The 27,229-nt window shown below is 36.2% G+C and overlaps 1 protein-coding gene across 1 annotated transcript; it reads left to right on the forward strand.

Annotated features, from left to right (window-relative positions):
* Positions 1–198: 198 nt before the first annotated feature.
* SERPINB10 (serpin family B member 10) lies at positions 199–27,229 on the forward strand. The gene is made up of 8 exons (XM_009434110.4): positions 199–311; positions 7,777–7,953; positions 9,728–9,793; positions 10,237–10,374; positions 12,061–12,178; positions 21,193–21,335; positions 24,196–24,351; positions 25,955–27,229. Exons 2-8 carry the CDS (start codon positions 7,786–7,788, stop codon positions 26,357–26,359), a joined length of 1,194 nt encoding a protein of 397 aa, XP_009432385.1. The 5' UTR covers positions 199–311; positions 7,777–7,785; the 3' UTR covers positions 26,360–27,229.

Genomic DNA, 27,229 nt, shown 5'->3' on the forward strand with positions numbered 1-27,229 from the left:
GGATGAGTTACAATTTGTCAGAATCCAGGTCTCTCATGTGTACAGAGATGGAAAATGTGAGTAACTAAATAACTCAGGCAAACCCTTAACTGTCTCTTTCTGTCTTTTTATTGAGACTTCTGACAAAAATAAGCCTGAAAGAAAGAGTATACCTGCTTGTGAAACTGAATCAAAGGGTGGAGCTAAGAACAGGGAGGTGCTAAAATTTTTTTTTTTTTTAATTTCTTCAGTTGAAAGTTTCTCAACTCTTCAGCCACAATCTCTTACTACAGGAGCAAATTGCCAGTTTTGCTCCAGTGGAAGAAAACAAGGTATTGTAAATATTTCTTTGGTTAATGATTTTATTTATGTTTTTCTTCTTGGTTGAAGTGCCTAGCTAGGTAAAAAATAATGAAGACCCCTTCCCCCAAAAAAGTCCAGAAATAATAGATAAGGCCCAATCCCTTAAGAATTAGTCTGTGTAAGTCAGAGAGTAACCTGAGCTGGTTTGAAGTTTATACTAGAAAAAGGGATATGGGAGAAAGAACATTCATTCCCCAAAAAAGTTAGAGAAATTGTTTTTCTAGAAATTGTGGAGTGGAATTTGCTCCTTGTTTTACTGGGAATTGTGAAATCATCAGTGGAGTTTCCTCCAGTCACATTTATGTATCTGTCAACATGCGCAGAGATAAATAAAATATTCTCTCAGGACAGTTGAGCCAAAACCCTTCAACTCTTTAGGAAATGTGAGCTTGGCACCCTGAATTTGGATCCTATTCATTAATATATGGAACTCACGGTTTGACTCTTTAACTGTTCCCCCCACAAACCCAAAACCCCACTCTCTTCTCCTGGCCACCATTTCATTGGCCATTAGCTTTCTTCTCTTCTGTGGAATAATAAATGTTCCTAATCCCCCACATTATACTAGGTGCTCTTCATAAACCACCCCAAACTATTACCTGTTTCTAAAAAAGGCCTTAGGTGAATAGAAAGGTGCTGGGGATTGGGGAAACTGTCATTCTCTGATATGCACGACTCCATGAGGAGGTAATATTATCAGTGTCATCAGAAAGGCAAGAGGCCCTTGGGAGTGTCTCATGGAAAATGGGACAAGAATCCTTCTCCCCACTCTCCAGATCTTCTTTCTCCTCCTGATGGTTCTCCATCACGTAATCTCTCTCTTTATGCCACTAAAATCTTAAACACAATGAGATACAATGGCAAGAGCAACTGTATTCACAGTCAAGATAACACAGTTGCAGTTTTGACTCTGCTGTGCATCTTTGCTCAATCAACCTCTCTCAGCTTCAGTTTCTTAGCAGACAAAATGGGGGAGCTGGGTTAGGGAGATTCTAAGGGTCTTTCCAACACTGATGTGCTAGGGGCATGCAATGATGAAATGTCTATGATGAGACATTTTGATGAATGACACTATCCTTTTCTTGCTTTCTTAATTCTCTTTGGCTTCTCCTCTGAGCCTGTCTACAGGTTAAGCTCATAGATGATCAGTTTATAGCTCTTGAAAACTGCAAAAGAGCAATTAATTTTGAAAATAACCTGGTAGACTTCTGACCTACACATTTGCAGTCTTCTCTGAAAATATAATTGTCCAACATTTGTATGGAATAATTATTTCCTATAAAATTTCACCTCACAATTCTACACCCTTCAGAAAGTATTTTTCATTGTTGGGTTAAATATCACTAATGAATGGCTTAGTACTTCATTAGGTTTCTTTAAAAAAAGAAAATAAAGAATTGTTTCTCTTGTATGTTCTGGGTAACATCTGATATACAAATAATGATATTAATAAGGGAATTAATGAAGATGAGTACAACTAAATATTAAGCTTACATGAGAAATTAGCTTTTATAATAGAGAATTATTGTTTTCAGGAACATGTTACAAGTAAATAAACACTGGAATAACCATACACTGAGGTAGAAAAACCCCAGCCTCTGAAATGGTACTTTCTCCCCATTTCATGAAGAGTGTGGTTTGGCCAAAAACCAAACATTTTCCGTGTAAATTTAATTCATGAGTTTTAAAAATACAAAGCTTGATATATACTCTATGCAGGTAACAAAATGTTATTTGAATGAGTAAGAGCCTTAAAGGAAATACAGAATTATTTTGAAGATGGCATTTGATCTGTTGAGGAAGAAAGTCACAGGCAAATATTCAATATTTTATGAGAGTGTAGAATTACCACAGATCTACAGTCTTTTTTGTTTTCTATTTAATCAAATAATGTCAGCCTGGGATTATCATAAGCTTTTGGAGTAGGCAGGAGCCACACCTAGGGCATGATTTAGAGGTGGGGAAGCTGTTTGGTTAAGTGTAAGTTTATGGCTGGGGGGATTCCCACTGTATCACTATTAACTCCAAGTTATGATGAAACCAAAACCTTGTCTGCACATGCCTCTCTCATGATTAAGTTATTTGAGTATAGAGAATTCCTGACGTTTTCCAAAGCTCTCATTCTAGGTTTCTCAGAAGGCCAGGTGACGTTCATGCAAGACCTAACTCTACACAACTTTGGCATTAATGAGATTTCCTAGGTCTAAGAATTTGAATTATTTTATTTTTTAAATAATTTCAGTTTTAACTTTTGACTCAGAGTGTACATATGCAGGTTTGTTAGAAGGGTAAAATGTGTGATGCTGAGGTTGAGGTTTGATTGAGTCCATCACCTAGGTAGTAAGCATAGTACCCAATAGTTAGTTTTTCAATCTTTTCTCCCTTCTCTGCCTCCCCATTCTAGTAGTCTCCAGTGTCTATTTTTGCCATCTTTAAGTCTATGAGTACCCAATGCTTATCTCCCACTTATAAGTGAGAACATATGGTATTTTGTTCCTGTCATAATTTGCTTAGGATAACAGCTTCTAGTGCATCCATGTTGCAGCAAGAGACATGATTTAATTCCTTCTTTTGGTTGCATAGTATTCCATGGTGTGTATGTACCACGTATTCCTTATCCAATCCAACACTGATAGGCACCTGGGTTGATTTCATGTCTTTGCTATTGTGAATAGTGCTGTGATGAACACGTGTGTGTGTGTGTGTGTGTGTGTGTGTCTCTTTGGTAGAATGATTTATTTTCTTTTGAATGTATACCCAGTAATGGGATTGCTGGGTTGAAGGGTAGTTCTAACTTCCTTGGGAAATCTCCAATCTGCTTTCCATAGTAGCTGATCTAATTTACATTTCCATCAACAGTGTACCCTTTTCTCCACAGCGTCATCAGCATCTCTTGTTTTTTGACTTCCTAATAATAGCCATTCTGACATATACAAGGTAGTATTCATTATGGTTTGGACTTGCATTTCTCTAATGATTAATGATGTTGAGCATTTTTTCATGTTTGTTGCCCACTTGTATGTCTTCTTTTGAGAAGTGTCTGTTCATGTCCTTTGGCATTTTTTAATGGGGTTGTTTTTTGCTTGTTGAATTAAGTTCCTTGTACATAATGGATATTAAACTTTTGTCAGTGGAATAGTTTGCAAATATTTTCTTCCATTCTGTAGTTGTCTGTTTACTCTGTTGATAGTTTCTTTTGCTGTGCAGAAGTTCTTCAGTTTAATTAGGTCCCATTTTGTTTTTTGTTGCAATTGCTTTTGAAGACTTAGTCACGAATACTTCCCCCAACACTGATATCCAGAATGGCGTTTCCTGGATTTTTTTTTTTCTAGGATTCTGATAGTCTGAGATCTTACATTCAAGTCTTTAGTCCATCTTTAGTTAATTTTTGTACATGTTGAAAGGTAGGGTCTACTTTCATTTTTCTGGATATGGTTAACCAGCTATCCCAGCATCATTTATTGAATAGAGTCCTTTGCCAATTGCTTGTTTTTGTTTACTTTGGTAAAGATTAGATGTCTGTAGGTGTGCAGCTTTATTTCTGGGTTCTCTATTCTGTTCCATTGGCCTATGTGTCTGTTTTTGTGCCAGCACCAGGCTGTTTTGGTTACTGCAGGCTTATAGTGTAGTTTGAAGTTGGGTAACGTGATGCTTCCAGGTTTGTTCTTTTTGCTTAGGGTTGCTTTGGATATTGGGGCTCTTTTCTTGTTCCATATGAAATTTAGAATAGTTTTTTCCAATTCTGTGAAAAATGACGTTGGTAGTTTGATAGAAATAGCATTCCATCCGAGGTTCGCCTTCGGCAGTATGGCCATTTTAACAATATTGATTTTTCCTGTCCATGAGCATGGAATGTTTTTCCATTTGTTTGTATTATTTATGATTTTTAGCAGTGTTTTTTTTTACCTCACTTTGTAGAGATCTTTCAATTTCTTCATCAGGTGTATTCCTGGGTATTTTATTTTATTTTATTTTATTTTTTGGCTATCTTAAATGGAATTGTAGTCTTGAGTTGGCTCCCTGTTTGAATGTTATTGGTATATAGAAATGCTACTGATTTTTGTACGTCGATTTTGTGTTCTGAAACTTTACTGAAGCCATTTTTCGGTTCCAGGAGGCTTTTGGTGGAGTCTTTAGGGTTTTGTAAGTATAGAATTATATTGTCAATGAAGAGAGATAGTTTGACGTCTTCTTTTCCTATTTGGGTGCCTTTTATGTCTTTCTCTTGTCTCATTGCTCTGGCCAGGACTTCTAGTACTATGTTGAATAGGAGTGGTAAAGAGTAGGCATTCTTGTCTTGTTCCAGTTCTCAAGGGGAATGCTTCCAGCTTTTGCCTATTCAGTATGATATTGGCTGTGGGTTTGTTACAGATAGCTCTTATTATTTTGAGGTATATTCCTTCAACACCTAGTCTGTTGAGGGTTTTTATCATGAATGGATATTGGATTTTATTGAAAGCTTTCTCCACCTCTATTGAGATGATCAGATGTTTTTTATTTTTAATTGTGTGGTGAATCACATTTACTGACTTGTGTATGTTGAACCAATATAGTACTCCAGGAACAAAGCCTACTTGATGGTGATAAACTAACTTTTTGATATGCTGCTGGATTCAGCTTGCTAGGATTTTATTGAGCATTTTTGCATCTATGCTCATCAGAGATATTTACCTATAGGTTTCTTCTTCTATTGTGTTTTTGCCAGGTTTTGGTATCAGGATGATGCTGGCTTTGTAGAATGAGTTAGAGAGGAGTCCCTCCTCTTTAATTTTTTGAAATTATTTCATCAGCATTGATGCCAGCTTGTCTTTGTACATCTGGTAGAATTCAGCTGTGAATCTACTTGTTCCAGGGCGTTTTTTGGTTCGTAGGATTTTATCATTGATTCAATTTTGAAACATGATATTGATCTGTTCACGGTCTCAATATTTTCCTAATTTAATCTTGAGAGGTTGTGTGTTTTCAGGAATTTATTCATTTTCTCTAGATTATCTAGTTTGTGTGCTTAGAGGTAGTCATAGTAGTCTCTGAGGATCATTTGTATTTCTCCGGGATCAGTTGTAATGTCACTTTTGTTATTTCTGATTGTGCTTATTTATATCTCCTCTTTTTTTCTTTGTTAATCTAGCCTGCAGTCTATCAATCATGTTTATACTTTCAAAAAACCAACTTTTGGTTTTGTTGATTCTTTGTATGGATTTTTGGGTCTCGATTTCATTCAGTTTTGCTGATTTTACTTATGTTTTTTTCTTTTGGAAGTTTTAGCATTAGTTTTTTTTGTTTCTCTAGTTCGTCTAGGTCTGATGTTTGATAGTTAATATGAAATATTTCTAACTTTTTAAGGTAGGCATTTAGTGCTATAAACTTTCTTCCTAACACTGCTTTTTGCTGCATCTTAGAGACTTTGGTATGTTATGTCTCTGTGTCTATTTCAAAGACATTGATTTCTGCCGTAATTTCATTGTTTACCGAAAAGTCATTCAGTAGCACGTTGTTTAATTTCCAAGTAATTCTGTGGTTTTGAGAAATCTTCTTGGCATTGATTTCTATTTTTATTGCACTGTGGTCTGAGAGTATAGTTGGTACAATTTCAGTTTTTAAAAATTTGTTGAGACTTGCTTTATGGCTGAGCATGTGATCAATCTTGGAGTATATTCCGCGTGCAGATGAGAAGAATGTATATTTTGTGGTTGATGGCTGGAGTATTCTGTAGATGTTTATTAATAAGTTCAATTGGTCAAGTTTTTCTTTATTAGTTTTCTCCCTCAATGATCTGTCTAATGCTGTCAATGGGGTGTTAAAGTCCCCCACTATTGTTGTGTGTCTGTCTAAGCCTTTTTGTAGGTTGAAGAGTACTTGTCTTATGAATCTGGGTGCTCCAATGTTGGGTGCATATACATTTAGTATAGTTAAGTCTTCTTGTTGAATTGAACCTTTTGCCATTATATAATACCCTTCTTTGTCACTTTTTACTTTTGTTGGCTTAAAGCCTGTTGTATCTGATATACGAATAGCACCCACTGCTCTATTTTGTTTTCAATTTGTGTGATAGCTCTTCCTCCAACCATTTAGTTTAAGCCTATGGGTGTTATTACATGTGAGATGGGTCTCTTAAAGACAGCATATTAATGGGTCTTGTTTTTTAATCCAACTTGCCACTCTGTGCTTTTTAAATATGGTGTTTAGCACATTTACATTCAAGGTTAATATTGATATGTGAGGTGTTGATCCTATTGCGAAGTTATTAGCTGGTTGCTTTGTGGTTTCTATTGTGTGGTTGCTTTATAAAGTGTGTATGCTAAGTACTTAAGTAACAGGTATCATTTTTTTGTTTCCATGTTTAAAACTTCCTTAAAGATTTCTTGTAAGGCTGGTCTAGCAGTAACAGATTCCCTTAGCACTTGGTTAAATCGTTTAACTTATTTGAGAAATTATTTTGCCATAAAATCAAAATAGATGGAATTAACTATAGAAACCTAGTTTTAAAAGGCTTTTAAATTAAAATATTATGGTATCGGTTGGGTATGGTATATTGGCTTTGGTTTAGGGTGGACTTGGTAGCATAATATCCATGCAGTTTCCTCAGTTGTAATCATCATCAATAATGTCTGCAATTGCCTCAGTGGTCCAGGCTGTGAGTGTTTGTGATGGAGTGGTGGTGGTGCACATTTGCTGTGGATTGGGGCACCTGTCATTTTCAGGCCAGGTACATGCAGGTGTGGTAGGCTGGCCAGCTGTTTGGTTGCTTCCATTAGAGATGACATTTAGATGTTGAGTATAATATCAAAAAAGATGAATAAAACTGAGTACTCTTGTTCCAGAAGACCAGTTTCAGAGGGTCTCAAATGAGTGAGAATAAAGACAAACAGTCTTAACTTCTCAATTTCTCTACAAGCATTTTCCAATTAGTTGTGCATGATTCCATGTTTACATAAATTAAAAATGGTAGTTACAGCCCAAACCATGAATATTGTAAATGAGTAATAAATATTTACAAGCACCCATTTTGTGCAAAATCCTTAGCTAGGTGCTGTTGGGTGCACGAAGCAGCATAAAAAGAATATTTTGCTCTCAATAAGCTTATGCTGGAGTTGGAAAAACTAGATACAAACACATGGAAACAAAACTGGTGGTGTGAAAAATGTCAAGAGAGTGGCAAAAACTATGTTATGGGACTCAGCTTTTAACTGACCAGAATCCATTTATTCTCTAATGCACATTAGCACTAAAATTTGAGGCAATTTCCGTAAATTCTCTAAACTTCAGTGTTTTAATATATAAAATACTATTATTGGACTAGAATTTTGCTAAAGTCTATTCAGCTCATATGACAATGTATATGGATATGTATGCAACTATGAATACATATTTTTACAAAGGTGAAGTGGAAATAAATATTAATATGCTCTCTAATTTTTGCTTTATTTTTCTTAGGTTTCCTCAATGGACGCTCTAGCAACATCAATCAACCAGTTTGCCCTGGAGTTGAGGAAAAAGCTAGCTGAATCTGCTCAGGGTAAAAATATTTTCTTTTCTTCCTGGAGCATCTCAACTTCCTTGACCATGGTGTATTTGGGCGCCAAAGGTACCACTGCAGCCCAAATGGCCCAGGTGAGTGGAAAAGGTCAACTATCTTCTGTTTCTTGTAAACTAAGTGCTTTCATTGCCTTTTAACTTCAGTTTTCTCTTGACAACTCAATAATTTACATTTCACAATAACATTCTCTAAAACAAGACATACATTAAAACATTCTATACCATAAAACAAATCCTGGTAAAGAGAATCAATTTGCAAACTGTTGCTAGGAAAACCATTTGAGAACCTGTGTCCTTTAGCAAAATAAAATGGAGAAAGGATAAGGCTATCAATTTTCGTTCAACACCAAAACCAATTTTATTTTGATGATATTATTTCAAAAAGTAATTGGTCAAACTTTAAATAATAGAATTATTCAGCATCTTTATAATCACATAAGGATTTTCTTGAAGACACAAAAAAGAAAAATAAAAGAATTCTGTTTCTCATGCTTTGTTTGATTCTCTCTTTGTTTAGTCCCTGGTTATCTGAATGAATCTAAGGAGCCCATTAAGATCATTACAATAACAATATAATACTATTATATACAGAACTATTTTTGCAATAAGCGTCCTCAAAACATTGTGTGTATGTAAATATATATATGTAGTCATAGATAGCAAAATAGCCATATGTGTGTGTAAAAATATATATGAATACATATATATATGCAACAATATGTATATATAAATGTGATTTTAAATTAAAAAAAAAACAGAAGGAGTAAACTCGGCCCTAAATCTTGCAAAACCAAAAGGCCAAATGACAGAATTTTCACCCAAGAAGGTGACTTCCTTAGAAAGTATGGATATGAACACGGTTGGTAATTCTGAGGGAAGTGGGCAGAACACATGCTATATTAGTCTGGACTTGGGATAACATCCTTACTCTTGTAGTTCACAAGATATCAGGTGGTTTAAAAACAACAACAGCAACAACAAAATCCTTGTTCACAACTTGTTAATGACAGGTTCATTAGCTCAAAAGTCTTAATCATTAATGTGATAGACAATCTTAAGTGGATTCCAATGTGAATCTATTTCATATAAATACATTGCTAGGTGTTGCTTGTCCTTGTTTCGGATGTTAACACTTTTAGTTGCAAATGGGCCTCATGAATTAACTGTGCACCCCTTTATGTATGGCAGGTGGCCCTTGTTCTATTAACACGGGTCAATGCAACCGTTGATGCAGTATACTGTATTTCTTATTGTCAGCTGGGTCCAGGACTTGGCAGATAAAAGTATTGTCTTCTGTTCTATTGTTGTACAATTCCAAGGAAAGAAGAGTATCTACATCCTTCCTGTTAACTTTCCAATGAAATGCTGGGGTAAACACAAACATTGTGCCTAAATATGTCAAGTAGTGGTAGACAATAGGAACTGAGCATTTAACTAGAAAAAAAAACAACTAAAATTCCTTAATTTTCCACATAATTATGGCTTTTACCTAAACTGTCTAAATGATGGTCTCAGTTGGACACCTAGCATTCTTCTTAAAACAACCATGAGTAAAAAGGAAATACGGAAAATAAGAGAATTTTACCTCAAGGTTTTCCTAACATCATTCTAGTTACAAAACATAGGAAAATAAAGAGACTAGCAACTTAAATTCGACTTTAGAAAATTTATTTAAGAGCAGTTCTTGACTTATTTTATTACACACATTAAGTCAAGTCAGAGCCCCTTTGTTTAACTAATTATATGTTCTGCAATTATAGGAATGACTGACTTGTATTTACAGATGATGTATGATTTATATGATTACTTCTCTGCAGTCTATTCATTTGTATTTTTATTGAAATTGCAGGTGCTTCAATTTAACAGAGACCAGGGAGTCAAATCTGACCCTGAAAGTGAAAAAAAAAGGAAAATGGTATATCCTATCCTTTAATATATATTTCATAATTAAGGAAAAAGTACTTTTAGCACATGTATTTTAGTGATAACTGAAGCAACTTTTAGCAGGTAATTTTTCTTAGAAACATATATTAAAGTTACAGAAACTTTTTTTGGAATACAAAATATCTACACCTTTTGAAAGATTTCTTGTCCCCACACCCTTTTAATCTCTCTAAAAATTTCTCTAGTTTCAAACTTTTTCTTGCCTGCTTTTGCAAACTAAATGTGAAGAAAATTATGGCCTCAATAACATTTCATTCTTTTGCACTAACACTAAAGAAAACATTTTTATCCACTTTAGGAACATTTTCAACTTTTGTTTGCAATTCCCCAAATAATTTTATTTAGCTTTAGTTTGCTAACATGTACGTAACTCTTGTTCAACATTTTATTTGACTAGTTCCTTCTCTTTTAAAGGAATTCAACTTGAGCAACTCGGAAGAAATACACTCTGATTTCCAAACACTTATCTCAGAAATCCTCAAGCCCAACGATGACTACTTACTTAAAACAGCCAATGCAATATATGGAGAGAAAACGTATCCATTTCACAATGTAAGTGCAAATGTCTTATTTTAAGCTAATGGAAAAGAAAGAGCAATGTGAGACCAATCAGTAAACTCTGTATATTTCTTTAGGGATCCAGGGACAATCTTCATGTGGTCAGTACTTCCCTGCAAACAATCAATTAGACCAACCAATGAGTGTCTAGTGGTAAAGGAAACCAATAACAGGTCTCAAATCAGATCTAGCAATCAGATATTTCTGTCTAGAATAAAGAGGTAGCCCCTGAGAATGGCCTACAAATACATATGGAGACTTGGCTGGAGACTGTCTACTTGAGAGCAAAACTGACCTTGGGATGAGAGAAGTGAGCAGTTTTCACATCAAGACTTTACAGACTTTGGGAACATGAAACATGAAATAATATCAACTTCTCCTCTTTACTAAGGGTTGAAACCCCACCAATGCAGACCATGATGACTCTGTCCTCTGTTAAGAGGGTCACATGACAACCCAGGTCAATAATTTCCTTCATTGTCCAACATCTCTTTGGGCAGGAGGACCCGTGTGTCCAGTGGGCAAAGAGCAAGGAAATTAGATAGGGTAGAAGAATAGCAATAAGATAAAATAAAGCTACCTTGTGATTTCAAGCAATGCTATCCCTGTTCAAATCTAGTGAATTCTGGGGAGTTCAGGAATTGAGCTTTGTTATTACTAAAGACATAAAATCATCCAAATGGAATCTTAAAGACAGTTTCCTTTCTTGTAGGCTCATGGACTCTCGTTTGATGCAGAAGTAGGGGACATGATTGACTCAGTGGGCACTTAGAAACAAGAGGGACACAGAGATAGAGACAAACATATTTTTATATGTCCACAAGCCCTGAATTAAGACAGGCAGTGGTCCCTCAAAAATATTTAAGTTTTCCTTTTATTAGATTTTAAATTCCACAGAATTTAGACTTCATAATCTTCAAGCCACTTCCTGGCAACAGAATTAACTCATCACTTTTTCTCCTACAAGCCCTGCATAAAGTAAGCAAATTGAAGGAATACTACAATGTCTTGAAGAATAAATTGTGTTCCCAAGGCAGATGCCCCCATAACAGCAAACTCAGTCATAGCCTACATGTGATGACTGCCACTGGGTGAACATCAGAGGACCAGGAGGAGGTGGAGGCCTCATTTTTTTTTTTTTTTGCCTCAGAATGCCTAATATAACATTCAACTCTGCTTAGAAATCCATTTTCATGGCAGGATATCATTTTCTTCAAGGGTCCTCCACAAGATTCTTGATGTTTAGAATCCACAGAAGGAAGCTACCAGTATCACAAGCCTCACTTTGATTTCATCCCTACCATAAAAAGTCAAGTACAATGCCCAATACCTCTTGGCCACTGGGGTCACTCTTGTTATTTGTAGTCCCTTTCCATTCTAGCCTCATTTCAAGGCATGGATAAAAATAGAAAGGAAGAGGATGTGGAAGCCCCAAAAATGTGGGCATCTGTACTTCCTTCCACAGCTGGAGCTCTGCATAGCTAGCCAGTGCCCTGCTAAGTTTGAAGAGTGAGGTGTTTAGTTTTTGACCAAAACTGGGAGTCAGGAAAGAGAGGATGGAGTGATGGTGTGGGAGTGTGCAATTGCCCGCCTACCTAGTTCTTTTGATAATCTAAATAGATTTGATTTCTCAATTTTGAACAAACTCTACAAAAGGGGATTTTTATCTATGTCTTTCAGAAATATTTAGAAGACATGAAAACATATTTTGGTGCAGAACCTCAGTCTGTTAACTTTGTGGAAGCTTCTGATCAAATCAGAAAGGACATCAACTCTTGGGTTGAAAGACAGACCGAGGGTAAGCTTTCACCAAGGGGTTTGGCAGTGTGCTTTTCCCAAACATCCTTGTATTTATTTTAGTTTGCGTCATGTGTAAGTATGTATACTCCTTAAATAGAAGTGTGGACACATTGTAAATATTCAGAACATTTATTTCTATTCATGTACATAATTTTTAGATTCACTGCCTTCCTAATAAGTCTTATCTAAAACAAGTAAGTCAGGCCATCACTTTACCAAATAGACAAGAAAATTATCATCTCCCACTAATTCCAAAGAAGAGCCCAAGGGTAAAAAGCAGAAAAATGCAAAAAGGAAATTGAAAATACTGCCACATGCATGGTTTTTAAGGAAAAATATCTACTAATAACAGAAATGTGGCATTAAATGTGCTATAGAATCTTAAATACTTTTCAAAGTAAGTTCAAGTATCAGTTAGAGTATGGATTAAACTACTCTAAAGAAGAGACCCAAAATATAGTGGCTTAATAAGACACAAGTATGTCTTTCTCTCAAATAATAGTTCAAAGGTAGTTAGGCATCCTGGGTTAGAGAGAGCATTCTGCCTCCCAAGGCCAACCAGAGATCCAGGCTGGTGTTCAGCCCTGCCACCCTCAATACATGGCTTCCATCTCTAGGTGCAAGATGGTTCTTACAATAGCCAGTTGTAGTAGCAGCAGGAAGTGGGGAAAAGAAATTTCAGCAAAAGCTAATTTGTCTTTAAGGGGATGCCCTGGAAGTTTCACATGTTAATTCCACTCATCTCCCACTGGTCTAAACTTAGTCCATAGCACACTTTCTGCTAGGGTGACCAGTGCATTCTGGTTTGCCTGTGACTTTCCTAGTTTTAGGACCAAAAAGCCCCTAATTCCAGGCAAGAGCGACCAACCACATTCCAGTCAATTCCAGTCACCATACTTGCTGGAAGAAAGATCTGCAAAATGGAGTTTTCAGCTGGGTTGCCATTTGTCACCTAAATTTCAGGGTTTTATTTCTAAAAGGAAGTAGTAGAAGGATTCTCCCAGGCAATTTAACAGTCTTTTATTATTATCCTTATTTTAGAAATAAGGAAGCTGATATTTTAGAGAAATTATCTATGATTACACAGTTTAAAGCTTCAGCAATAGGATTTCGAATATAAGTCAGCTTAGTTCCAAAGTCTGAACTGATTTCTACACACCACGCTGCCTTTTAAATCAACATTTCAATTGATATTATATTATATCTTATGAAGAAATACAAAGGCATCATCATTAATGAAGATTAATTAATCATTCATGACTTAATGAAGATTAATCATTCATGACTTAATGAAGATTAATTCATCATTTGTCATTAATGAATATTAATGATGATCCCTTTGCTTTGTGTCTAAGCACATGGAATGTTTTGCTGTCTTCTCCTCTGAACTTCAGGGCTCATAACAAACACCTGCTAGACATATTTGCCAAGGGTCCCATGCATTTCAAATTCACCATACCTGAAATCACATTCAGAATGGTTTTCCCAGACCTTGTCTTCCTCATGTATTCTCCATCTTGGTGAATGGGTACACCAATCACACACTTGCCCAGAACAGTAATCTGAGACATACTCTAAATTCTACCCTTTCCTTTGCTTCCTCTTAAATGTTTCTCAGAGTTCACTTTTCCTTTCAATTCCTTTCCTCCACAGCCTTTCTTTCTTCGCTATCTTTTATCTGCACAAATGCAATAATTTGCCTCTAATCTTGTTCCCTTCAAATCTAACATCCATTTACCACCCAAATTACCTGCCTAAAATACAAATTGGACCAGATAGGCCATGTCACTCCTCTACTCAAAACTGATTCATGCTGCCCCATGACCTATGGGATCAACACAAAGCCCCTAACCAGACATATAAGGGCCAATGTGACTGTGGAGCCTTGCTTGTCTCTCCACTTAAACTCTTTTCACTCCCTGGATTAAAATTTATATTTCAGGGATTCTACATGTCATAGAATGTCCCGAACTCCCTGTGCTACTTAATGGCCCTGTACTCATGCCATTTCTTCTATCTGAAATACCGTTCCCTGCCCTGCCACCCCCGAACCCCTCCTTTGCCCCCAAATAACTTCTCAGGGCTTCATTCAGGCTAAACATCCTCCTCTTTGCTCCCAGACATTTATGCAAACCTTTACTTTGACACTTACCTCACTGTTATCAAAACTAACTGCTTATACATCTATGTCCCCTGCTAGACTCAAGGACTCTGTGTGTGATAACTCTGCCTTCAGCTTTAAACCACACATAACAGGCCTGCTCATAGCAGTTGTTCAGAACATTAATGTTTATTGGAATGAATTGATAACATTGGCAGCCCTAAGTGCTCAGTTCCTTTCACATTGAGCCCATGACTCAAAAGCCGCGGTGAAGCAAGAGTGACTATGATATTTAACTTCCATCCTGATTTGCATTCATCTGAAAATAAGTTTGTTTTGTTTAGAATTATAGATTAGCTAGCAGTTACTAGGTACTTGCCCTTTTGTAGCTTGTGTGAGACCACATTTGATTGTACAGGCAAAAGTATGTTGTGACCTACAACACAAATTCAACATAGCAGGAGTAGGAGTAAGAATGGTGCTGGAGTTGGGCAAAATGTTATGTTTTAGATTCCTAGCCTGGTGACTGTTATGTTGTTTGGAAATCAGGTAGGGATCCTACAGATAGGAAGGCTGGGGCAACTAATCTGCTAGCTTTGCATCCTAGCAAAGCCTTTTAGAGCCAAGAAGACAGCTGTTGTCTGATGCCACATAAGCATGGCTCTTAGGGGTTGGTCCTTGCCTTGCTTCCCCAGCTTAGACTGATGCACTCAAGGTACATAACAAAATCCAGGTGTCTGAATTACAGAGCTGTCCAGAAGATCTTCCTGTGATGATGGAGATGTGCCATAAATCTGCACTGTCCAGTGGAGTAGCTTCTATTCCCATGTGAACACAGGTGATTTGAAATGTGGCCAATGCGACTGAGGAACTGAATTTTCAACTTCTTTCATTTCAATTAATTTAAATTTAAGTAGCCACATGAATCTGGTGTCCACCATATTAGACAGCATAAGTCTAGAAGTTTCATTTCTGAAGAAGAACTGAGCAAATAATCTTTTACTTTATGGAAGAAAGGGCAGACTGCAGATTATAGTACTATATGGCCACAGTATGGGACATCCACACTTTAAAAAATTCTCTGTTATCATACCACTGGTCAAATGAGAGGCACCAGAAAATAAGCTCATGGTGGACACAGTTCGAATCTTTTACTGAGCCTTGTTTGCCACATCCCATGATTTCATTCCTCCAGCTGACCCTCCTCACTCTATTCCTCAGAAGCGGAATTGTCTAGAGAGGGAGAAAGCTGTAATCCTTCTGTATTTTCTATTTTGGACACAAATATCTGCTATTTGGAAGCATTCAACATCAAATAAAATAAGGAATTAATTAGTTCTTCAGGAACTTAGACTTTGTCGAGGCAGAGTTCCATATGTCCTTAAGGGAAAGTTGCTAGGGTGTTTGGCATGACTAGGTTCTACCTGAACCATCTCAAAGATACTTCTTTCCTTGAGCTTTCAACAGGTCTTCTCCAAGGTCTTCATTTTTCCTTTAGACAGTAGCATCCAGCATCATTAATAAAAACAACAAACCTGCACCCTGAACCTTCCCCAGAAGATTTTAGAATACTTTTCTTTCTTTTTGGTGTTCTGAGGTTTCAACATTATGTTCTAGGCAGGGGTCTTTTTATTTTTATTTATTTACTTTATAACTTTGCTGGCAATTATTTTAAATCTAAATATAAAGGCCTTTAGGTAAACAAAATTGTGTATATTATTTATTTCATGATTTTCTTCTTTTCATTCTGTCCCTTCTTGCCTTCAGTACTTCCAATAAACAAATTTGAAATTTCACAATCTATTCTATCTGCTTTGATTTTCCATTTATATTTACTTTTCATCGCTTTACCCTTCTGTTATTCTTTTCCAGCTCATGATTTTGCTCCAGCTGTGTTCATTCAACTCTTCAATCTATTCAAGAGTTTTATTTCCACAGTTATTTATGTTCTGCTTTGACAATTATTTCTTTTCTCTTCCAGACTTATGGTTATTGGTTATTTGTTTTTCATTAGTGAGATCAGTCAGCTTTATCTGAATATGTAAATTTTGCTTATTGTTAAGTCTTTTTGCTGTATTAATTCTGCTTCCTGTTAGTGCATGTTGATGTTGGTGCTTCTCTCTCATAGGGTGGATTTTCTTACCTGTTTAATCCTTTTGGTTTTCTGTGTGTCTTTTTGTTTGGCAACCCCAGTTTACCAGTCTTAGTTTATAATACAGATCACAATAACTTGTCTATGGTCACTGCTGGGCTGACATTGAGGTGCTGTATTTATAACTTGCCTTCTGGGCATGGGAAGCTTCCAGTTTTTCTTGGGAATTCCTAGTACCTTGGGAACACTGTTCTAACTCCACTGTGACATTCGGTGTCCTCACTCATTGCTCTAGACTGTAAGCTAATGTATTTGTAGCCCATTGCTGGTACCCAGGGAGGTATAGAAAGTCAATAAACACAATTGCTGTAAACCAGTGACTCTCAATCGTGGCAACATATTAAATTGAATTTACTGATTACTAAGCCTAACTCCAGATGAACTAATTCAGATATCTTGGAGTGAGGTTCAAGCATCAGTATTTTTAAGTCTTTAGGAGATTCTAATTTGCAGTCAAAGTTAGGAGCCACTGCAATAAATGGAATTATTTCATTAATCTCATTGATGCTCCCTGCCCCCAACAAGCCCCATGAATGCATGGCCTTTGAGTTTCTAACTCCCTGAGCAACACCCCAACCTCCCAAGAAGTCATCTGTGATGCCTTTTGTGTGTGTATGCTGTGGTTTCCTCTATCAGTCTAATCCATCTGTATTTTCTCTTTCGGGATTCTTCAAATTTTCCAGTCCTTTAATGGCATCTTGGCTTGTAGCACTGTTTCAGATACATTCTTTTAAACAAACATATGGTCTAAAACATTAAGTAACCTTGTAAAACAGCATTTTTGACTATAAATTCAAAGGTTAAAAAAAGTAAGTATACTTCGACTATATATTTTAAGGCTGAAAAAAAGTACACAAATATTGTACCCTAGTTTTTAAATTTGTTTTTAATAGAAGAATGGATTTGCAATCCTGAAACTACTTTATGTTTGTTCTAGGATTAAGCAAATAAGGAAATATATTGGAAATCATGAGAGCCAGGAAAGAAATTACAAATAAGGCAAAGACAAAGGCTACAATGAACCCTTTGTTATTAGATTGGAAGTGAAAGTATCAATATGACCTTCTACTCTTCAATATATATGCAGAAAGATAATTCAATAGATAAATGTAGAAATAGATACAGATGTGTGTATAATGCATACATTTCCCAGCACCATTTGCTGAGAGGATCTGGAAGCAATGACATCCCAATAGTAATCAGCATATCTGACACCAAGATCTTGATTTCTAAACTCCTTCTTTCAAAAAAAGAAAGCAGAGCTCCTGGACAAAATGGTGATAACAGAGCTGGGACAAGCGAAGTACAAGATAAGGACTTTTTGTGGTGACAGAATGTAAGGAAATGCTCAAAATACTTGGGAATATGTCAGAAGGACACAGGAGCCAACAGGGGAGGCTTCCGATGACAAAATCTGGAGCAATTTGTGCAACAGAATAAATAATGATAGTAATGGATGATAACTCATAGAATAAAGCAAATACCCATGAGTCTATACTGATATAAACAAATAACTGAAGATCCAAATAAATGAAGAAGGGAAGGCTCTTTCTCACAGTAGAATTCTAGTTAATGAATACAGAAGAATGATGGAAATAGAAAACAACCATCTGCAATAGTAACCACAGTAGTAATTGTTTTAGATAGGAATCATAAATGGATACTAAAATTAGTGGACAAAAGCCTGATGGGAAACAGAATATTACACGCTCTCAAAGTATCTTCCCACATGATACCAAAAAATAAAAAAACCAGCCAGTCCTTTTACACTGGAAAAATCAGTGTTCAAATTAATAGCACCAGTAATAGGACATATGGGCATCATGCACTTCCTTACATGATTCATTGAGAAGAACACAGCATGACTTCGGTGGTTGTATTAGTTTCCTAGGGCTGTCATAACACATTAAGGTAAACGGAGTGGTTAAAAACAACAAAAATGTGTTCTCTCACAGTTTTGGGGGCTAGGTGTCAAAATCAGGCTGTCAGCAAGGCTGTGCTCTCTCTGAAGGCTCTAGAGAAGAAACGTGCATGAGCTTCTCATAGCTTCTGGTGGTTGTTGACAATCCTTGGCACTCATTTGTTTGTTGATGCATCACTCCAATCTTTGCCTGCATTGGTACATGGCTTCTTCTTCTTGTCTGTATCTCTCTTTTGTCTCTGCATCTTCTCATGGCATTCTCCTCTCTGTGTGCCTATGTCCAAATTCCCCCCTCCTTACAGAGAGACTAGTCATTGGATTGGGTCTCACCTTAATCCAATATGACATCATCTTAACTTTATTTCATCTGCAGAGACTGTATTTCCAAATAAGGTCACATTCACAGGTACTACGGGTTAGAACTGGGACTTGTGTTTTTGGGGGACACAATTCAACCCACCACGGTGATACTCTCACAAAAATGCATAACTTGAATATTATCCTGATTAAACATCAGACAAACCTAAACTGGGAATTCAGGAGAATTCTACAAAACAAATGGGAAGTCTTTCTTAAAGGTGTCAAGGTCATGAAAGGCAATGAATGAGTGAGAAACTGTTCCAGATTAAAGGTGAATAAGAAGAAATTACAACTAAATGCAATGCAAGGTCTTGTATTGGTTTCTAACCCAGAAAAAAAGGACTTTATTAAAACAACTGATGAAATTTAAATATGACCTGTCAATAATATTCTATTAATGTTAACTTCCTGGTTTGGATCACTGGTGTATGTAAGATGTCATCATTTAACGATATTTTATAATCATAATTATTATAAATGTGGTGTATCACTAGGATGTAATTATATCATTTTCTAATTGTTTATTGTTAGAAGATAAGAAAATAATTTTTTAGTGTAATAGTGTAACAGTACCTAAAAGAATTTATTAGTTTTCATTGTTTTTTAGTTGATTCTCCTTGCTTTCCTTATTATTTGCAAATAATAATTTTGTCTCTTCCTTTTATATAATATCTCATCTAATTTTTTTTGCTTTACTTAGTATTTTGAGAAAAATGTTAAATAATGGTAGTCATAGCAGGCCATAAATACCACTAACGTTTCTGGGTTAGCATTATTATGGGTTTGTTGAAGAAAAATATTATTTTTAATATTATAGAAGTATTCTTCATTTTAATTTACAAAGTCATCATTTTAAAATTAGAAATGAATGTTGAAGATCAAAAGTATTTTTGTAGATGATGTTATGATTTTTTTCTCCTATCAGTCATCAAAGCAATTGTCTCAGTCCATTACAGCTGCTATAACAAAACATCTTAGACTGGGTAATTTATAAATAATAGAAACTTATTGCTCACAGTTCTGGAAGCTGGGAAGTCCGCAATCAAGGTGCCAGGAGATTCAGCATGTGGCTAGGGCTTGCTCTATAATTCCAAAGTGACACCTTCTCATTGTCATCGCATAGTGGAGGGGGCAAACAGGCTCCCTCAATCCCTTTATAAGGACACTAATCCTATTCATGAGGGCAGAGCCCTCCTGATCTAATCTTTTCCCAAAGGCCCCACCTGTTAATTCTATCACACTGAACATTAGGTTCCAACATATGAATTTTGGAGGAACACAAATATTCAGGCCATATCAGCAACACGCTACATTAATAGATTTCCTAATATATGTTTCTTGCATTCCTAATGTATATTAATTAGATTTATTTACTAAAATGTAATTTAGGGTTTATTTGTTTATATTCACAAGAGAAATGGGTTTACGGATGGGAATTTTGTGCTTTCTTGTCATTTTTATACTAGGTATATGCCAGCTTGATAAAAGTAATCAGAGAATTTTCTATTTTGTGCTTTGAAACTGTGTGAATAGTGTAAAGATTTATCAGTTACTTGAAGGTTGAAAAGAATTTACCTGTCTACATGTCTGGGGTTGATGCTGTTTCCACAGGAGGTAATCAATTGACAGTTGTACAATTTCAATCATGTTTAATTTTTTTTTCAGATTTTCTACTATTTCTTGAGATTCTATTAATATTTTCCCGGAAAATTATTTTTTAAGTTAAGTGCCACAAGCTGTCTCTTATAATTTTAACAGCTTTCCCATGTCTGTATTTTGGCAGTTTAAAAGATCAGCCCTTTATTCTGAGTAGTGTCTGTTGCAGAGTGAAGCTGGGTTGGCCAGGAGGTTCTTCTCAAGCCAGTTCTGTCTACCTCAGTTATCAAACATGTGCCTCTAGAGCAAACCTATAATACTTGATTCGAGAGATATATATTTGACGTATTTTTATAAATCGTTCAAGGTGCTTTATTAGAGAGTTTGGAGAGAATGTATTCGGGGTTGATAGCCAAATATCAGTTTAAGTTGTAACTATAACAATCTGATAGAAGCAATTGCACACAGCAATATTTTGGGCAACAGGAAAACATTGGCACAGCCTTTCAGATGTTAATCAGAGCAGCTCACGGTTTGTGGCTACAAACAGAAGTGAAAAAGAAGGAAGCATTTCAGTCCCCTCAAAATAGGGGTACAAATCAACTCATATTACAGGGAAGTTTTTATAATTAAAATGTAAATTTGTACTTTATGTGGAATAATGCTTACTGACTGTCCAGCATATTATTTCTTCAGGGTTTCTCTATTTATTCACAGCAGCTATTCTGGACAGGAATAGTACTTGTCCATTTCTGGAAAATCAAAAACCAGGACTTTTAAAGAAAACTTTTATAGTTCCAGAAAAAATAGAAGCCTGGTTGTCTTTAGTTAAAATATACATATTTCTACAAGTCATTTGCAACCTGCCTTTTGTTCTTACAGGTAAAATCCAGAATCTCCTGCCTGATGACTCTGTGGATTCCACAACCAGGATGATTCTGGTGAACGCCCTATACTTTAAAGGAATCTGGGAACATCAATTCTTAGTGCAAAACACCACAGAAAAGCCTTTTAGAATAAACGAGGTAGGAAATTTTTAAAGATCAGTTTGGATTTTCACATGGCATTGTACAAGTGATTCTCTTATAAATTCACTCTTCTTTTAGATTGTATGTTCTAGTGAACTATGGCTCTTACTAGGGAAGTGATGGCTGGGCTAAAAGCCTTCAGTTCCATGGGGAATTCATTGAAATTCCCCTGTCCTTGTTTTTCTCTGAATATACAATCACTCAGTCCTTGCTACCCATGTGAGCTGGGTAGGGTAGTTTTCATATTTATTTCCTAGGTGAGAAATATAGTGTAGCCAAGTGACTGGAGGCATGCCTGAGTTAGAAGCAGTCCAGAACAAGAACCTAAGAGTCCTCACTGCAAGTTCTGTACCTGCCCTGCTAAACCAGTACTAACTTCTACCAAATTCTTACCCTTACATAAGTAAAAGCAATAAAAACGGAGACTAAAGTAAGGTTATAGATTTGACTCTCGTGAATGGGCTGGAGTGTGGCTGGGCCTTGGGACCTGATTGGAAACAAGGACTTAAATGTTGTCAGGATTTTTTCCTCTATTTTTTCAACTCTGTTTCTACCATCATTCTTCTCTCAGGTTGTGGTCTAACTTTCTCTGTTTCCCAGTTCACAATGACAGAACATAGCTACTCACAGGACCTTCGCCATTCTAGAGACCAGTTGGAAAATCCCATTCCAAATTCCTAGGAAAGGAACTAGTTGACCAAGGTTTGTTACAGTTGTTTAGTCTAGGGATAGGCCACAAACAGTGCTGCTGTGGAACTATGGCTGTAATGAATGTGTGCAATAGGCATTTCTCAATCAGTGGGGTGAGGATGGGGAAGAAACTGAACACATAATCGAGTAGGTTAACGAGAAGTGAGCTGGATAGTTACCTGGGTTTATATATTCACTGGAAATTTTCAGTTGCAAGTGATAGAAAAGTATTCCAAACTAGCTCTGGCAAAATGGGAATTGTATTGGAATTAGCTGAGGTGACAAAAAACTGGGAAGTCCAGGAGTGAGTGATTGGGGTATTTAGAGTCTCAACACATAATCCCAGTTCATTCTCATGCTGTCTCTTTCTCTTTTTCTCTCTAGTTGCTACTCTCATTCTCTAATAATGATCAGGGAATATGGTTGCCTCATATTCAGTCTTCAAGCTTCGCAACTCTAGTAGACAGAGAAAGTGTTTGCCATTAGTTCTAGGAGGGCTCTGGTTGGGGCCATTCATGGGCTCTCTCTGGAAACAACCACAGTATGCTAGAATACTCGCAGTAAACAGCCCTTGTCGTATGGCCACCACCTTAGCATACGGTGGGGCTTTGTGATGGACAGTTCGACCTAGAATGGAAAAGTAACATATGTCTACAACATCTAAGTTGCAGGGGTGTTTTTTTTGCTTTCATTTGGCAATTGGTCTTATTTTAAAATAAGCTTGATTTTTAGAGCATTTTTAGGTTTACAGAAAAAATTGTGCACGAAGTATAGGGCTCTCATATGTCCCCCCTTCAACACACACACAGTTTCCCTTATTATTAACATCTTACATTAGTGTGGCATATTTGTTATAATTGATGATCTAATATTGATACATCATTATTAACTAAAATCTATAGTTTACATTTGGGTCCACTCTTGATGTCGTACTGTTCTATGGATTTTGAAAATGTTCAATATCACGTAGCCACCATTACAATGGCATTCCGAATAGTTTCACTGCCCTAAAAGTGCCCTGTGCTTCACCTGTTCATCCATTCCCCCTAAATTCCTGACAGCCACTGATCTTTTTTTGTTTGTACAGTTTTGGCTTTTCTGGAATGTCACATAGTTGTAATCATACAGCACGTAGCCTTTTCAGGCTGGCTCCATTCACTATGAATTTAAGGTTCCTCCATGTCTTTTCAGGGCTTCTAGATCTTTTTGTTTTATTGCTGAATAATATTTTATGGTACAATTGTACCACAGTTTGTTATCCATTCACCTCTTGAAGCACATCTTAGTTCCTTCCAATTTTTTGGCAATAATAAATAAATTTGCTATAAATACTACACTGTGTGCAAGTTTTTCTGTGGACACTGTTTTTAACACATTTGAGTAAATACCTAGGAACAAAATTGCTGTATCGTATGGTAAGACTAGGTTAACTTAGTAAGAAACTGCCCAACTGTTTTCCAAAGTGGCTGTGCCACTGTGCGTTCCCACCAGCAGTAAATGACAGTGCCTGTTGCTTCATATCGTCATCAGCATTTGGTGTTGGCAGTGTTTCATATTTTAGCCATTCTAGTAGCTGTGTGTAATTTGCAATCTCCTAGTGACATATGATTGAGCATTTTTCATGTGCTGTATGTCTTCTTTGTGAGGTGTTTCTTATATCTTTTGCCCATTTAAAAAAACTGGCTTGTTTGTTTTATTATTGTTGAGTTTTTTATTATTTGTTGAGTTTTTATTATTGTCTCATATGTTTTGCAAATATTTTCTGCTCATCTATTGCTTGTCTTTGCATTCTCTTAGTGAATGTCAATTTTTATAATACTAAAATACTTTCTCAAATATTTTCAGGTAAAATATGCCTTAGTTTCTGGATTATTGGCATTTCCATAATTTACACAAGATCATATATTAAGAGTTTGATTTAATACATGTTGCTATGATTTATAGGGGTTACCACAGTTGTGTTAGAAACAGAAACTCACATATCTGCTATTGCTGATACTTTTCAGTGGAATAGATATTTCCATAAAGGAAGGTCTGGATAACTTTATTCAGCATTTAGCAGAGAATCAGCAGTTTCACCAACTGAGAGCCAATGATGGTAGAGAATTAAGGAGTTGGTGGAATACTTCTTCAATGACCTTGTTACCTGTTTTTTTGGTTTTTTTAGACTACAAGCAAACCAGTGCAAATGATGTTTATGAAGAAAAAGCTTCACATTTTTCACATAGAAAAGCCAAAAGCAGTGGGCCTTCAACTCTACTACAAAAGCCGTGACCTCAGCCTGCTTATACTACTGCCAGAAGACATTAATGGGCTGGAACAGGTAAATAACATCAGTGAGTCTGATGTGAGGGTGTTTCCAGTGTTTACTAAGAAAAGAACTGGTTGGCCAAGGTTTCTCCCAATTGTCCTCAGGAAGAATGTTCTCCCTATTATTTAATTCCTATAGAGAAAGGTCACCAATGTACCTTGAGTTCTAGGCACTTCACCTTCACAATATTATTTAAATTTTACAACACTCTGTAAAATTAATATTACTGTTCCTCAGAAAGGTTAGGCAATGTATAGACAGCTCCAGCCTGGGGTCATCACACACATAGCCACATGTACAACAGATACAAATATACCTTGTCAGTCACAGAACTGTGTGGATTGATCATAACCATCTTTCAATCAGTCTAGGTTTCCCTCTGGTAGGACCTATGTAATTTGAAATTAATATTTTAACCATTTGCATTAGTATACACACACGTACGCAGACATCAAGCTGTCTTCCAAAACTTATTTGTTGAACATTTTTATCAAGGAAGCAACCTTCAGGAGAAAAAGTCTCTATCAATACTGTCTTCAAGAATTATTTAAGCTGTTTACCAGCCAAATTTCCATTAATCTGGACACAACTTTTGTCAAACCATGCTTCTGAGCAATTTGCATGCCTAAACTGAACATGAGTCTCATGCAACGGATGGCCTGTCTTTTTTTGCACAGTGTCTAATTTTTCACATGTGTCAGACTCTTAATGCTTATAAGTTTCCACGATCCTACTAGTATGTAGAAAATATTTCCAAATTATGTCATAAAATTTGTGAAACTGGAGAGGATAGTGAAAATAAAACCAGTGTGGACAAATAACCATCAGAGTCAAGCCCTTGTAAGATAAAAACCTAGAAGTGCAATTTCCTGAGCTGAAGATATTGTCATGTTATTAATGTAAGTGGTTTACAGGTATGCCATTGACAGCCAAAACTTCCATCTAGAAGATGCATGTGCATTGAAACAAACATGTCATTTAAAAAATCAAACATACACATATATACATGTGTAGTATGTACACATATATTTATCATTTTAAAAATTTAAAATATAAAGAAGAGGGAAAGCATCCTTAAACTCACTGTAAAATAATTACTTTTAAGATTTGGAGGATTTTCTTATCTTTTCTTTCTTTTTCGACTTAGTTTATAATTATTAATCTCACGTTGTTTTGATTAGAGTATAGACGTGTTATTTTATTCCAAATTTTGTTTTCAAAGAGCTGTCTCCCATGTCGATAAACAGGTTTTTTTGTGCCTTGGCTTACAACTTGAACTAGAGTATATGCTTTTGTATAGCTAACATCTAAATGTATATTTATATTTATGTATTTGAGTGTATAGCTGATGTCTTGCATACTATAGCAGAAGTACTTCCATTTTGAATTAAACTCTAATTCTCCTATATCCGGATAGCAATTAATCTGCAGAAAAAAAGATTTTGAAGGTCAACATTATACAACCAAAGGATTTCCAGATGTGTGTGTGTTGTCACCCTGAGTAACGGGAGTGATCATAATTCATCTATGTAATTCCTAGGGTGCTCTCTCTACTACTGTTTTTCATTCCACTTTGGAATTACTGATTCTTTCTTTCTTGATTCCAAATGGGCAGCTGGAAAAGGCCATCACCTATGAGAAGCTGAATGAGTGGACCAGTGCAGACATGATGGAGTTGTATGAAGTGCAGCTACACCTTCCCAAGTTCAAGCTGGAAGACAGTTATGATCTCAAGTCAACCCTGAGCAGTATGGGGATGAGTGATGCCTTCAGCCAAAGCAAAGCCGATTTCTCAGGAATGTCTTCAGCAAGAAACCTATTTTTGTCCAATGTTTTCCATAAGGCTTTTGTGGAAATAAATGAACAAGGTACTGAAGCTGCAGCTGGCAGTGGGAGTGAGATAGATATACGAATTAGAGTCCCATCCATTGAATTCAATGCAAATCACCCATTCCTCTTCTTCATCAGGCACAATAAAACCAACACCATTCTTTTTTATGGAAGATTATGCTCCCCCTAAATCCTGCATATCTCTCAACAAACAAGACCATCTTACAGTGTGAAAAATGTACCATGAGATGGAAAAGCACAATTTTCACAAAAATGAGTTTGTAGTCCAAACCTTTTTCACATTCGAATATACGTAAATAGATCTTGAAATAATGCATTCTAATGATCCTGTCATATCTGTACAGCTGGAGAGAATGACGATTTTTATTTTTACCACGTTAACATTTTGCCTAATGTGACTTTCATTTACATTTCAGAAGTACTATGCTATTCAACTGAATGCCTTACAATTCTTGATCACTTGCAATATCCATGATACTTGTTATCATTATATATTTCATATACATCATTAAATGAAAAAAATCTTTATAAAGGTGATATGATATTGATAAATACGAAGTTTCTCAAGAATATCGTTTTGATCAAAAATTTAGCCCGGCATGGTGGTGCACACCTGTGTTCCCAGCTACTCAGGAGGCTAAGGTAGGAGGATTGCTTGAGCACAGGAGGTTGAGACTGCAGTGAGCCAAGATCACACCACTGCACTCCAACCTGGGCAACAGAGCAAGACCCTGTCTCAAAAAAAATCATTTTGGTGGCTCATAAATTATCATTGTAAAACTAAACCCCCTTTTTCTGCTATTTAAAAAATACTTATATTGACATTAGCTTAAAAAACTAGTGAAATACAAATGAAATTTGAAGTTTAGCTAGTAGCAATCTCTCAATGTTGGTGCCCTAGTTTTGACAAATGCACCGTGGTCATGTAAGATGTTATCACTTGGGGAAACTGTACTGGAGTATATGAGAATTAGCTGTATTATCTCTGCACCTCTTCTGCCAATCTAAAATTATTCCAAAATAAAAGTTTTATTAAAAA

The sequence above is a fragment of the Pan troglodytes genome, chromosome 17, assembly GCF_028858775.2.
Source record: "Pan troglodytes isolate AG18354 chromosome 17, NHGRI_mPanTro3-v2.0_pri, whole genome shotgun sequence".
NCBI classification, from domain to species: Eukaryota; Metazoa; Chordata; class Mammalia; order Primates; family Hominidae; genus Pan; species Pan troglodytes.